Source organism: Amblyomma americanum, chromosome 3, assembly GCF_052857255.1.
Source record: "Amblyomma americanum isolate KBUSLIRL-KWMA chromosome 3, ASM5285725v1, whole genome shotgun sequence".
In the NCBI taxonomy this organism is placed as follows: Eukaryota; Metazoa; Arthropoda; class Arachnida; order Ixodida; family Ixodidae; genus Amblyomma; species Amblyomma americanum.
Window position 1 is genome coordinate 151,116,802 of NC_135499.1, and position 13,874 is coordinate 151,130,675.

The window sequence follows — 13,874 nt, forward strand, 5'->3', positions numbered from 1 at the left end:
GAGCGACTGCTCCAGTGAGGTGGTGGTCCCAGGTTCGAACCCTGGACCAGGACAAATTTTTCTTTAACTGCGAAGTTTCTGAGAAAGCTGATTAGCTCTCCTTTGTAACCGTATAGCTGCGCCTAGGTGGATTCCAATGAGTAATGACTCCCTTGAAACACCACCTTGGGGGATTCCCCTAAACATTTCACCAACACTGTTCCCACTTCAAGTTATTGATCAATTCGCTCTCTCCCTTCCACAAGCTTGCCATCCTGGTTAGCCCAGTTGGAAGAGCGACTGCTCCAGTGAGGTGGTGGTCCCAGGTTCGAACCCTGGACCAGGACAAATTTTTCATTAACTGCGAAGTTTCTGAGAAAGCTGATTAGCTCTCCTTTGTAACCGTATAGCTGCGCTTAGGTGGATTCCAATGAGTAATGACTCCCTTATTTCAAATCAACACCACCTTGGGGGATTCCCCTAAACATTTCACCAACAAACTGTTCCCACTTCAAGTTATTGATCAATTCGCTCTCTCCCTACCACAAGCTTGCCATCCTGGTTAGCCCAGTTGGAAGAGCGACTGCTCCAGTGAGGTGGTGGTCCCAGGTTCGAACCCTGGATCAGGATGAATTTTTTTTTAACTGCGAAGATCTTGAGAAAGCTGATTAGCTCTCCTTTGTATCCGTAAGGCTGCACTTAGGTGGATTCCAATGAGTAATGACTCCCTTATTTCAAATCAACACCACCTTGGGGGATTCCCCTAAACATTTCACCAACACTGTTCCCACTTCAAGTTATTGATCAACTCGCTCTCTCCCTACCACAAGCTTGCCATCCTGGTTAGCCCAGTTGGAAGAGCGACTGCTCCAGTGAGGTGGTGGTCCCAGGTTCGAACCCTGGACCAGGACAAATTTTTCTTTAACTGCGAAGTTTCTGAGAAAGCTGATTAGCTCTCCTTTGTAACCGTATAGCTGCGCCTAGGTGGATTCCAATGAGTAATGACTCCCTTGAAACACCACCTTGGGGGATTCCCCTAAACATTTCACCAACACTGTTCCCACTTCAAGTTATTGATCAATTCGCTCTCTCCCTACCACAAGCTTGCCATCCTGGTTAGCCCAGTTGGAAGAGCGACTGCTCCAGTGAGGTGGTGGTCCCAGGTTCGAACCCTGGACCAGGACAAATTTTTCATTAACTGCGAAGTTTCTGAGAAAGCTGATTAGCTCTCCTTTGTAACCGTATAGCTGCGCTTAGGTGGATTCCAATGAGTAATGACTCCCTTATTTCAAATCAACACCACCTTGGGGGATTCCCCTAAACATTTCACCAACAAACTGTTCCCACTTCAAGTTATTGATCAATTCGCTCTCTCCCTACCACAAGCTTGCCATCCTGGTTAGCCCAGTTGGAAGAGCGACTGCTCCAGTGAGGTGGTGGTCCCAGGTTCGAACCCTGGACCAGGACAAATTTTTCTTTAACTGCGAAGTTTCTGAGAAAGCTGATTAGCTCTCCTTTGTAACCGTATAGCTGCGCTTAGGTGGATTCCAATGAGTAATGACTCCCTTGAAACACCACCTTGGGGGATTCCCCTAAACATTTCACCAACACTGTTCCCACTTCAAGTTATTGATCAATTCGCTCTCTCCCTACCACAAGCTTGCCATCCTGGTTAGCCTAGTTGGAAGAGCGACTGCTCCAGCGAGGTGGTGGTCCCAGGTTCGAACCCTGGATCAGGATGAATTTTTTTTTAACTGCGAAGATCTTGAGAAAGCTGATTAGCTCTCCTTTGTATCCGTAAGGCTGCGCTTAGGTGGATTCTAATGAGTAATGACTCACTTATTACAAATCAACTCCACCTTGGGGGGATTCCCATAAGCATTTCACCAACACTGTTCCTACTTCAAGTTACTGATCAATTCGCTCTCTCCCTACCACAAGCTTGCCATCCTGGTTAGCTTAGTTGGAAGAGCGACTGCTCCAGTGAGGCGGTGGTTCCAAGTTCGAACCCTGGACCAGGACAAATTTTTCTTTAACTGTGAAGTTTCTGAGAAAGCTGATTAGCTCTCCTTTGTATCCGTATGGCTGCGCTTAGGTGGATTCTAATGAGTAATGACTCACTTATTACAAATAAACTCCACCTTGGGGGATTCCCCTAAACATTTCACCAACACTGTTCCCACTTCAAGTTATTGATCAACTCGCTCTCTCCCTACCACAAGCTTGCCATCCTGGTTAGCCCAGTTGGAAGAGCGACTGCTCCAGTGAGGTGGTGGTCCCAGGTTCGAACCCTGGATCAGGATGAATTTTTCTTTAACTGCGAAGTTTCTGAGAAAGCTGATTAGCTCTCCTTTGTAACCATATGGCTGCGCTTAGGTGGATTCTAATGAGTAATGACTCACTTATTACAAATAAACTCCACCTTGGGGGATTCCCCTAAACATTTCACCAACACTGTTCCCACTTCAAGTTATTGATCAATTCGCTCTCTCCCTACCACAAGCTTGCCATCCTGGTTAGCCCAGTTGTAAGAGCGACTGCTCCAGTGAGGCGGTGGTTCCAAGTTCGAACCCTGGACCAGGACAAATTTTTCTTTAACTGCGAACTTTCTGAGAAAGCTGATTAGCTCTCCTTTGTAGCCGTATGGCTGCACTTAGGTGGATGTCAATGAATATCAACTCCCTTAAAAGAGAAAGAATTCAGTTGTATGTTACTTAGTGGTCGCAGGCAAATACTACATAGTGATCCATGTATACTAATGTCTCGCGCATCATTGCAGGGAAGAAAACGTGCAACTAAAATTAGGCGTCTGTAGTTCTTTAAGCAAATTTTTTAAATTAGGCGTCTGTACTTCTTTAAGCAATTTATGAAATAGTTATGGCAGTGTATTCATTAATATACCAGTATACTGCATGCCTGAGTATAAGACTTGCAGGTGTGCTAGAGCACTTGGTCCCAGAATGCTGCTGGGTCTCATTGCACATCTTTTTCAGTCTAACAAGCCAAATTCGCATGATGGTAAAGTTTCACTTGCCACCCTGCACAAGATATGGTGACCTTTCGGGCTAAGCTGAAGTCTTTTAACATCTCAAAGTCAGGTTGATGTGATTTTTCATTTACAATTTTGTGGGGCATTTAAAGAACCTAATATGGCAGATCGAGGATGGTAGCCTAACAAATGACTACAGCGGCCACCAGAGTGGTGAGCAGCTCCCGTCAAGCAGGCAGCTGGCATATGCACTTGAGCCTACACCACTTCTTGAATAATGCAAGCTAGCACAATACTTGACACTCCAACATATAAACGAGTGTCTTTATGCACCCTCACTGCTAGGATGAATTTCTGTGCATCTTGGCAGTCTACTAACATATGGGTGCTGAAACTTGTTGGTATTCCTTGCTTGGCAGCTAGAGCGCTTTATAATGACACCGAGCTTTGTCAGTGGTGCTTAACATTTGTTACACATTTTCTGCCCCTGGCTGCACCGTCATTCTGACACTACCAGTTGACAATGGAAACACATAGCACTAATTGTGCACAGTACATAATTGTTAACAAAAAAATACATGAAATGCAATGGAGCTAAAGATAAACATATTCAAGAATACAGTATAAGTGCAGAACAGGCTCTCAGTAAGGGCACTTTGTTTTACATCAGCAGGAAACCTTATGTGAGGTCTGTTTCATCATGAGCAGCTAGGGTTTGTACATTTTGTTTACTAAAATAAGAATAAGACATGACACAAATATAACTTATATATTGAAAGTATTTCTGGACATCACAGTTACACATTTGCACATCCCTTGGGGCTGTTTATAGACAAAAAACTGCACTGAATATAAGATGCTGCAGATTGTATAAAACTTTGATTTATTGTTTTATGCACGCCGGTGCATAAAACCCCTATGTATTGGCCAGCACAAACGTTGCATAGTGTTTGCAAACTCGCTGGCTAGTTAATTCAAGCAGCATATAAATAAGTGTCCAAAGATGTCTAAAATGCACTCTTCCAGAGACTGATACAGAACAGGCAGTGCATCAGTTGTATGCAAGCGCCATAACAAGCTACACCAGAGAAGTCTGCCTTCATAACAGTAAAACTGCCACCCAGGCAAAAATTGAAACATCCATTATATAACATGATCACAGCAATAACATTTTTGCAAAACATAGGCCAGCCCTGCCCATATAGTACCACAAGAAGTTGCTTAGCCACAGTCATTTTGCAATGAAATTCTCTGGACAGTATTTCAGCTCACAGGCTTCGCTGTCCAGAATGAACTATCAATGGAACTGTATCCAAGGAGATGACTGGCTATCAATCCCCCAGGGTCCATTGGAAATTTATACCACTGCACCATAAATGAGATCTTGCTACCAACTGTTAGTGCCTCAAGGTACAGTTTGCTATCATAACAGCACACAGATGTGCCAGCTATTATGCACGCTATTTTCTCATAACGCAAAAGCCACACTGAACTCTAGCAATTTTCAAAGCGTTAAAACAATGGAAGACAGCAGTCCTTTTTGCCTATTGCCAAACCTGGCACATCAGAGGAACTAGGTATGTGTTATCCAAGCTCTATGCTACGCTGTGCTTTCATAGTCATGGTCAGTCAGCATTTTTGAAACCTGGGTCATGCCTTTGCGGCAGAAGGAGTCCAGCACAGTGTTGGTTGCCCTTAAGGTCGATAAGATGTAGTCTGCCTGGTGAGATAACGGTAGACGCTCTTTAGTTGCCAGCAATTCTGCTGCCCGGACACAGGTTTCATTGAGCTTATGCAGGGCGCACAGCACCTCCAGCTTCTTCTTATCAGCATGCACAGCCACTTGCTCGACAGACTCAATGCTTGAGAACGAGAAGCTTGTGCACTCTGCCAGTGCCTCGGGTGTCATCGTGTTGACAACTTCCTCAACCAACCCCATTGGTGGCTCGTCGATGGCTAAGTCACCGTGAATCAGACAAGCATGAATGTGTCGGCACATGTAGGCACAGTTGCAGCTGCAGCGATACCTGTGTGAGCAAGCATCACACTGCCTGCAGCGCGGCTCACACTGGGCCTTGTGGCAGCTCAGCACTTCGCAGACATCATAGCTATTATCCGCTTCATTTACTTTCCATTGGCTACTGGAGATGCAAACAATCTGTTCTGGAAGAATGTTAAGTGCATCCTCATGAGCTCTGATGATGTTCTGTGCCGTCTGGCGGGTGGACCTGCGACGGGAACGTTTTAACCTTGGTGGCTGCTCTTCAAGCTCTGGTGTGCATGGAGAATCAGACGGCAATATGAGCTCAGGCAAAGCTTCAACACACACTTCTTCCACATGGATGGTGTCAAGTGGTGTCTCCTCAGTGGGTACCACATGTATCTGCACTCCTTCAACAGGCATAACCTGGACTGGGAGTCCGTCATCAGTGATTGCCTCATAACTCACTGTGTCAATAGACACTGCCTCACCAATGTGCATAGAGTCGAGGGTCACTACATCAACTGGTAATTCATCAACAATGTTGACTGTTTCACTTTTTGATTTCTTTGAGTTTACAGCTTCGGATGGTGTGTGACGAAGGACTTTCAGGTAGTTCTCATACTGCTTGGACTCTGAAGCCAGCAGCAAATTATGGGCAATCTTGTCTAGCCTCTTTACTTTGAGGCGGCTAGCAATACGTCTGAATAATGTGTGAAAATCCTCTATGTTGATTTCCAGGTCTCTGAAAAAGCAACTTCCCCACTGCTCAGGCCGTCCTGCATATGTCGACTCAAAGACATCGCCAAAGTTGGCAGTGTCACTATCCATCTTCAACATGGCGACAACACGACGCAACATCTTCTGAAAGGATTCAGTCGATTCCTGGCTCATGAGGAGATCAAGTGACCTGTTGACGGCTGCCTGCTTCTCCCTGCCGCGAACCCACGTGTTGACTGCCTCAGTCCAAGCACGATGAAGATGCCATGACGAAAGAACCTTGTGTGGACGCTGTTCGCCGCCAAAGGCTTCAAGCCAAGCCGTGTAGTAGAAGTCGGTGTCTTCAGACATGAAGAATCGCGGCCTCAAGTCGCCCATGTTCTGGTGGACAACACTAAAGAAGGCTGCCACGACAGCTGGATTGGCAGCACCACAAACGCACCAGCCAATGGGAACCACCAGGCCTGCAACCGTAGTGGCGAGAAGGGCCAGCAACGTGTACTCGGAGCTATGGCCCGTAACAGGCTCGACGCAGACCAGAACTGGCGCCCTGCTCACCAGGTCCCGCTGGTAGCGCGTCTGAATCACCAGCGCCATGTCGTCGTCGGCCAAACCACGAAACGCGCCAGTGCTTGCCGCAGGCGCATCAGTGTCCGAGGGGGCCCCCCGGGATTTGTAGAGCAGGATGGGGCTGTAAGACTGTCCAGCGAAGCGCGCAGCTAACTTGCGTACGCTCCGGTCGTCGTCCACGTCAAGCTTCCAGGAGAGCAGGCCCTCAGCGACGGCGATGTTGCGGATGTCGCCCATGGTGATGAGGTGCGTGCGCGTTATTTCACGCGAGTCCTGCGGGAATTCGCTGCGAATGTTCTCGAGGATGCGGTCGAAGGGCACACCGCGCCGGATCTCGGCCAGGATCGCCCGCCGGTCAGCAGCAGAGATCCGAAGATGAGCGACGTCCATGTCGTGGCCGTAATGCGTCAGGCAGCCGTTGACCCGCACTGCGCCTGTCAGAAGGCACTCCCGAGCATTTAGGTAGGCAGTGCACCAGCCGCCCATTTTGCACGAACCCTGCGACTTGACGCGGCGCTGCCGCGCTGTCGTCTTGAGATTGCTCAGTCCCGAACGGTGGCAGACGTAGCGGTGAACGGTGGCTCGGGCCTGCGTGTCACTGGCCCGCGCCGCGAACTGCGTCCGGTTAGCGCGTGACACAAGGTCCATCCATTCGCGAAAGTCGGCCATAGACTCGAACTCTTCTTGCACTTCCACCAGCGAAAGGCCGTGCTCAAGAACCAAGTGGTCGCGCATGTCGTCGCGCCGAGTGGCGATGTAAGTGCAGTCCAGCTCACCGCACTTTACCTGGCGGCCCACACGTGGCACCTTCGTCGGGTCCGGCATCACCTTGTGCACGCGCTTCTTATGCTTGGAGAGGCTGCCCGACGTGCTGAATTCCTTGTGGCACAGAGGACACTTGGAGAACTTTCCCATGAACGCCATGGTGCAGCACCGGCGCTGCCGCGCGCGAATAGTACACTGTCAATCTTTCAGCTTTTACACAGGCTGTTCAGCTAAATTCGGAAGTTTTAATCACAGCCTGCCTGCATTCAGAAGGACGCGATGACAGCCAACATCTCTGATTGCGCGAGCCATGCAAAGCGTGCACATCGATGCACACTACCTCGATCAAAACACACCACCATTTTCGCTTGAAGATTACCGATGCCGGAAACCGGAAATTTTCAATTTCAACGCTGATGATGATAAGCGTACAATGCTTGATTGTAGTGTTTGAATCAATCGAGCGGTCACGCATAACAGCAGCAAGTGCTGGCGGAGCTAAATAAAAAAATGTTACAAGAGCTAACGAAGACATTGTCTTTGCGATATATTATTTGCAACATTGATGTCGGTGCCCATGCAGCCCGAAGAATTACGCAGTTTCGTTTCTCAATTCATATGAAGCCGTTAGCCACCATCGGGGAGCGCGAGATTGTGCGACGGCCGGTACGCCGCCTCTTTTCCCAAGCAGCTCATTTCATTTTTATCACTTTTCTATTTAATTTTATTAGACGCGGTGAGAGGTATACTATCATAAGGGGGTGGGAACAAACAATATGATGACCGAGTGATGACCAGCCAGGCAAACTCGACCGTTGTCGCATACACATCAACGCATCAAGTTTAGAGCCCGGGGGTTTGCTTCTATGCCATGTTGTGGGGCTCGCGTAGCATTCATGGAAGTACTACCCCCCCCCCCCCCCCCCATCCAATGGGTATTCCCCAGTGATACACCAGGTCCCAAGGATATCCGAATCGCATACCCAAATATATCCTAACCTCTAAGTACTTACGAGGGATGTCCGTGACAAGTCCTTGTTTGAGTTTTCCTAGTACGTTATCTATGGAACATCTCGTTCCGGTGATATTACGGAGACTATTTATATGCATATTTTTTTCCTGCAGAGATGTCCTGGCTGACACGTTATCCGGTTTATATCCCGTTCTGGTTATATTACGGACATTTACTTGAGTAACGTACGCCTCATTACCTCTACATAATGTTTATTTATTTATTTATTCAAATACCCTAAAGGCCATGCGGGGAGGGTGACAGAGCGGACTTATGCTCTAATACAAAATGCATCTTGAACGTGCTCCGCTCATTTTCATTATTATATATATATATATATATATATATATATATATATATATATATATATATATATATATATATATACACGTGTGTGTGTGTGTATAGCCAACGATGGATGGATAGATAGAAGGTGATGGCAGTCACCACCACGCTCTGCTTTTCTTCTTTATTTTCGTTTAACTGTGTTGTAAGTTATTAAAATTCTCCATTTTCTTTAAATACGTCTTCCTACACTTCTAACCTTATGTCACCTCTGCTCTTGAGCCACCAATCTTCCTATCGCTTTTTGCTAATTTCCACCGCAGATTTATTTACCTGACCATATATTATCTATAAACCCTAGGGCCTCAGGAAGAGTGACTGTGCCTGCATCGGCATCGGGATAGATATCATTACATTTAAATATGAGGTGTTCTATTGTTTCTACCGATTTACCACACACAGCACATGTGTCATCTTCGTTAGATTCATTTTTGTAGCGGCGCGTTCTAAGACACCCTGACCTATAGTTTCAAAGAGTAGGGCACTGCCTCTTGGGTTATCATAAAACGCTTCCTTCCTGATCTGCTTTTTCCAGTATCGATATAGTTCTACACTATGCTTCTTTTCCATTGAATTTATCGAATTTTTATCTTCCGCGTTTTTAACCTGTCGTTTAATGTTCTCTTCTTTCTCCGTCCTCGCGTCTGGCATACTTACTGGTTAGCTTCCTAGTTCTTTTGCGCCATTGCGAATCAACGCTCTTTCTGGATAGGTATTTAAATACCTTAGCTGCCCACCTATTATCGTCCAATTTCCTCAGGCGTCCTTCACATAGTATTTTACTCGGAGCTTCCCGTGCTTCGAACGATGCTCAGCCCATATATCCCCATGTACTGCCTCATTTGTGGTTTTCCCGTGGGGCACCTAGTGCTAATCTTCCGACAGTTCGCCGATTTACTTCTAATCTCGACTGAACTTCCGCCCTTAAGCACAGAACCGCATTCGCGAAAGTAATCCACGGCACAATTATTCATTTCCAAATACCTCTCAGTACTTCATATCTGTTATACCCCCACAATGCCCTGTGTTTCATTATCGCGGCATCTCTTCGCCCTTTTGCTATGAGAGACTGTTCATGCTTTTCCGTGTACATCTGACCTTCGTTTACCCATACCCCGAGATACTTGTATTCGGCCACGTGGGGTATTTCATGGCCTTGTATTGTAAGCACGTGGTCAGTTGTATCGTCGAAGATCATCACACTTGACTTAGTTGCGCTAAAACTTAAACCTAGAGTGTTTCTTTCGTCTCCACAGCAATTAACCAGTTTGCAAATCTTTCTGGCTATCGATCTGTCAACAGTACAATATCGTCCGCAAACATTAACCCCGGCAGTCGTTGCTCAACGACCTCTCCGCCTAACCTTTACGACAGGTAGATTATACCCTAGATTGCTTCCTCCTTCTTTCTGTGTTTGCAATATAAAGCGTGAACAGAAGCGGTGATAGAGGACAACCTGATTATCATTTGTGTACCTCGACAGTTGTCCTACTCTTAATCCCTTCCCATGTTATTTCAAATTTATTTTCTCGATATATTTCCTGTAGAAAATCAATTACCTCATGACCAATACCTTCATCTTTTAATATGATCCCCAGGAGTTTCCTGCTCACGTTGTCGTATGCATACCTTATGATCCAGGAAGGCTAGATACAGAGGTCTGTTTTCTGCCTTAGCTATTTCTATGCATTGGGTAAGCACGGACAGGCTATCATCTCAACGCCTACCCCTTCTGAACACGTTCTGAAGCTATCCGAGTGTTCTATTACTTTCTACCCATGACTGCATTTTTAATTTCACCGCCTGCATCGCCAGCCTGTATAATGATGTTATCGTAATCGGTCCGAAGGATTTGATGTTCATCTTATCACCTTTCCGTTTATAAACCAAATTCATTTTATTCTGTCTCCAGCTGTGCGTAATTTGCTTATTTGTTATGATTGTCTCCAATGCTCTTATCAAAAAGAGTTTCCTTGCCTCTTTGGACAAGATCATTAATAAGCTTGATTGGAGTTTCGTCTATCCCTGCGGATGGGCATTTTGGAATATACTTGCTTCCGCCTTTCTTCATTTAAGACTGGTCAGTTCTAAGCTGTTAGCTATTGTGCTGTCCTGTGTTGCTCCCTCATTTGGGAGATTATACCCTATCGTCGTTCCTAAAAGCCGCCGTTGCCGCGGACTGGCGGCGAAGCTCAGCAAACGAAATATTATGCGGTCGGATACTGCAGGGCGACAAGCAGTTCAGCTTCATGAGGAACAATTTGGATGAATGCTTGCCACGTCGGTCATATATGTCGACGCAACCCCCACTCGGGAGCCCGTCCGAAGTAGCCGGCACGAGCCCAATAATATAATGAGCATGAAGGCTAACCTAGAGGCTTGGATTGACCGGGACGTACCGCACAGACAGTCCGAATTATCCGGATTTACGAATTAAAGGGGTCGAATTAACGAGATCGTACTTAACGAAATAAAGAAGCCGATGTTTGACAAAAAAATTACAGAAGACACTTTGGAAATTCTAAAGTTTGCTTGGCGAAAGCCTTGTGGTCAACCCACTGCATATACCGCGCCACCGCCGACGCGCGCGCGCTCGTTCTACCGCTACTATGTGACGTCACGGTTGCTATGCGCAGCTGCGCCCCCACCGGCACGCCGGTTGCTAAGGAGGGGAGGAGGTTGCGTCGCTGCGCGGAGAGGCCATAGTTGGCACGATTCCAGCGCACGGACGGACGCCACCGCGAGCATGAGCCATTGAAGGCTTTCGCCTTGAAAGAAGACAACGCCATATATTTGCCTCAGAAGCGTGCCGAATCGAACGCAGGGCCGTGCCCTGGTTGGGTCGAATCAGAGGAGCTTGTCGCCGACGTCAACGTGGCCCCGATGTGCGGCAGTGCCCGCACGGCGCAAGAAGTAGCTGGGCACGATGACCGCAATGAACATGCGCGACCGTTCGGAGCAGCTGCACAAGAACACAGCCCAGCACGCAATCACGAGTGCGGTTCCCGTCAAAACCAGGGCGACGCCCAGGCCACGGTGCCAGTCGAGCACTATCGAGGCGATGCCGGCCGTCAGGATGACTACCGTGAAGCCCAGAGCCACGTACAGTAGTCTGTACATGCGGTCCTTGACGGCGATGGCGGTGTCGTAGCGCGACTGGCCGCGCGCTCGAGCCTCTTCCAGGAGCTCGGTCGGACTGCATGCCCATGTGTAGACGGTTTCTTCGCGTCGTCGCCGCGGGGCGTCTGCGCTATCCGTGTTCCTCGACACGGAGGGGGCGGGGGGCGACGGCGAGTAATTGGACGCGGCCATCACAGGGATGTGCACGAATTGCTGCAAGGGGAGGATAAAAGCCCCGCTGAAACCTGTAGCGCTGCACGTTGCAGGTCTCACTGAAGCTTGCTCGCTCTGTTACTTATGGGGTGTTCCCCGACGGGATTCGACGGGCCGACCGACCGCAGCCAGCATGCATACGGCCTCTGAGCAGGTCTCGGTATACAGGAGAGTTGGGCATACAAGACGAAGCAACAGTTTCTTCTGCACTGTTGCTATAGGCAGAGATGTCATCTGTGGTACGCTTTATCACACCCGAGGAAGACAAGATTACAGAAATATAGATGTGCGGAAGTGACGACCAGATAATGTGGACGGCACAGAGGCGGATTCGCGGGAAACTGTTGGGGGTGGGATGCAGTCGGTCTGTATTTAAACATTGTGTCTCTTGAACATTCGTAGTTGAAAACTATAAGCGCTAATGTGGCGTTCCACTGAAAATTTCTCGCACGAGGCGGCGGAAGAGAGGCAGGGAGGGGGCCAACCCTGCCCTCCTCCTCCCATCTTATTGTTCCGTCTCCTTTCTCGGACTGAATTTAGTGCCTTTCCTTCATGGTAATGTCGCCACCTACGTTCGAGCATGGGCAGAAGATCGGGAGAAGTGGTTTTTATTCATAATTCTTCGGCTAAGGAGATCTGGAGAAGCTAGTCCATATCACTAATCCGGGCCCACCACGTCTGAGGATCAGCGCATCGTGTTTCATGCATGTGCAGGACGCATATGATATTCTGAGCCAGGGACGCAACAAAACTCAATTGATCGCTGCCAGGATTGGAAGGGTGAGCAGTCAGAGAGTGCTTGGAGATATCATAAGCAGAAGCAGAGTAGTTGGAGATATCATAAGCAGAATTAGTGGAGCCGTGGATCTGAGAAAAGGCACGTTAGCCGCTCTGCAGCATTCGGTGTTGCCACAGCAGCTAGCTGTAGGAGGATTTGAATCGAAAGTGGCACCTTTACGAGATGTGAACGCCGCGTTGCGGTAGGTCCCCTTTTCAAATTGAGTACTAACGAACTCGAAAAACACTGGTCCCGCGCAAAGCAGTTCGCTGTGTGGGCCCTTCTGCAAAGGCAGCACCTCAATTTTACTGAGCTGTTTTTGCTCAGATGCAGCAATGCAAGTCACACACTTGAAGCAGCCCCTGGCAGTGTGGGCAAACAGCCAACAATTATCAGCGGGCGAACGCAAAAAAAGGAACGACCATGCGCTTTTATCTCCAGCGGACAAGGCTTGAAAGGAACTCACTGCCATGATGATGATGATGATGATCTCCTCAGGCTGAATGGCAATGAATTTTCCTTAGCCCCTTCTTTTTCTTCCTTAAGTGTGCACACTTTCGATCGCACGCGTCCGCTAGAGCTCGCTGTATTGGAGATGACCGGGAACCAGTGACGGCGCCAATGGAATGCGTGGCGGCGGTCACCCCAAAAATTTGCTGGGCCACAAAAAAGTAGCCGAGTGTTACGTTTAGACGCTGACAAAGAAGTCGTTACCTGGTAATGCAGCCCGTATTGGGCACCTGGGTGTAGAGAGCGAGTGCCTGATGCTCCTATCGCAGCGTTTTATTTATTTTATAATTATATAAGCATCAATGCCAAAGAGGCATATGCTTATCTACAACTTAATTCCCCCTTCTCCTCGCCACCCCACGACAAATTCCCTGGCGCCGTCCCTGCTTGAAACAAACAAATTATTGACAAAGCGCGCAGAAAACGACGAAGACAAAGATGGGAAAAGACACAGACAAGTGCTAACTTCCAACTGAATTTTTATTCGGAACATTGGTCGAAGTATATAGGAACATGATTGGAAGGGGGGAAGGAAATACAATGAAAAACAACGAAAAAAAGGCTTACATCACCAAATTCAAGTGCTCATGGCGGTTGGGACGCAGATACCTAATCTTCTTCCGCGAGAGAGCGACTGAAGGCGCGCTTTCACAGTTACCGTCCATCCTATCTGTCTCCAGTGCCTCAAGTACCTCTGTCGATATCTTAGCACGCAATAATAATACATCCCTCAAAATCAGGAGCAGAGTGGCCGCCACCCTCAAAATCACAGGCATGGCAGTGAATCGCAAAAGTTTCACTCATTCTTCGTACATTATTGGCATGCCAACGCAGTCGATCATTTACACATCACCCTCTCTGGCCAACGTAGGAGTGGCCACATGACAATGGC

General features: G+C 47.9%; 2 protein-coding genes across 2 annotated transcripts; both read right to left on the reverse strand.

The window, feature by feature from the left end:
* Positions 1–3,720: 3,720 nt before the first annotated feature.
* Positions 3,721–7,479, reverse strand: LOC144125181 (uncharacterized). The gene has a single exon (XM_077658345.1). It carries the CDS (start codon positions 7,161–7,163, stop codon positions 4,569–4,571), a length of 2,595 nt encoding a protein of 864 aa, XP_077514471.1. The 5' UTR covers positions 7,164–7,479; the 3' UTR covers positions 3,721–4,568.
* Positions 7,480–11,173: 3,694 nt separating this feature from the next.
* LOC144123391 (uncharacterized) lies at positions 11,174–13,003 on the reverse strand. Its single transcript, XM_077656230.1, has 2 exons — positions 12,939–13,003; positions 11,174–11,694 (listed from the first exon to the last, which is right to left on the reverse strand). The coding sequence occupies exons 1-2, from the start codon at positions 12,942–12,944 to the stop codon at positions 11,209–11,211; spliced, it is 492 nt and encodes a 163-aa protein (XP_077512356.1). The 5' UTR covers positions 12,945–13,003; the 3' UTR covers positions 11,174–11,208.
* Positions 13,004–13,874: the final 871 nt, after the last annotated feature.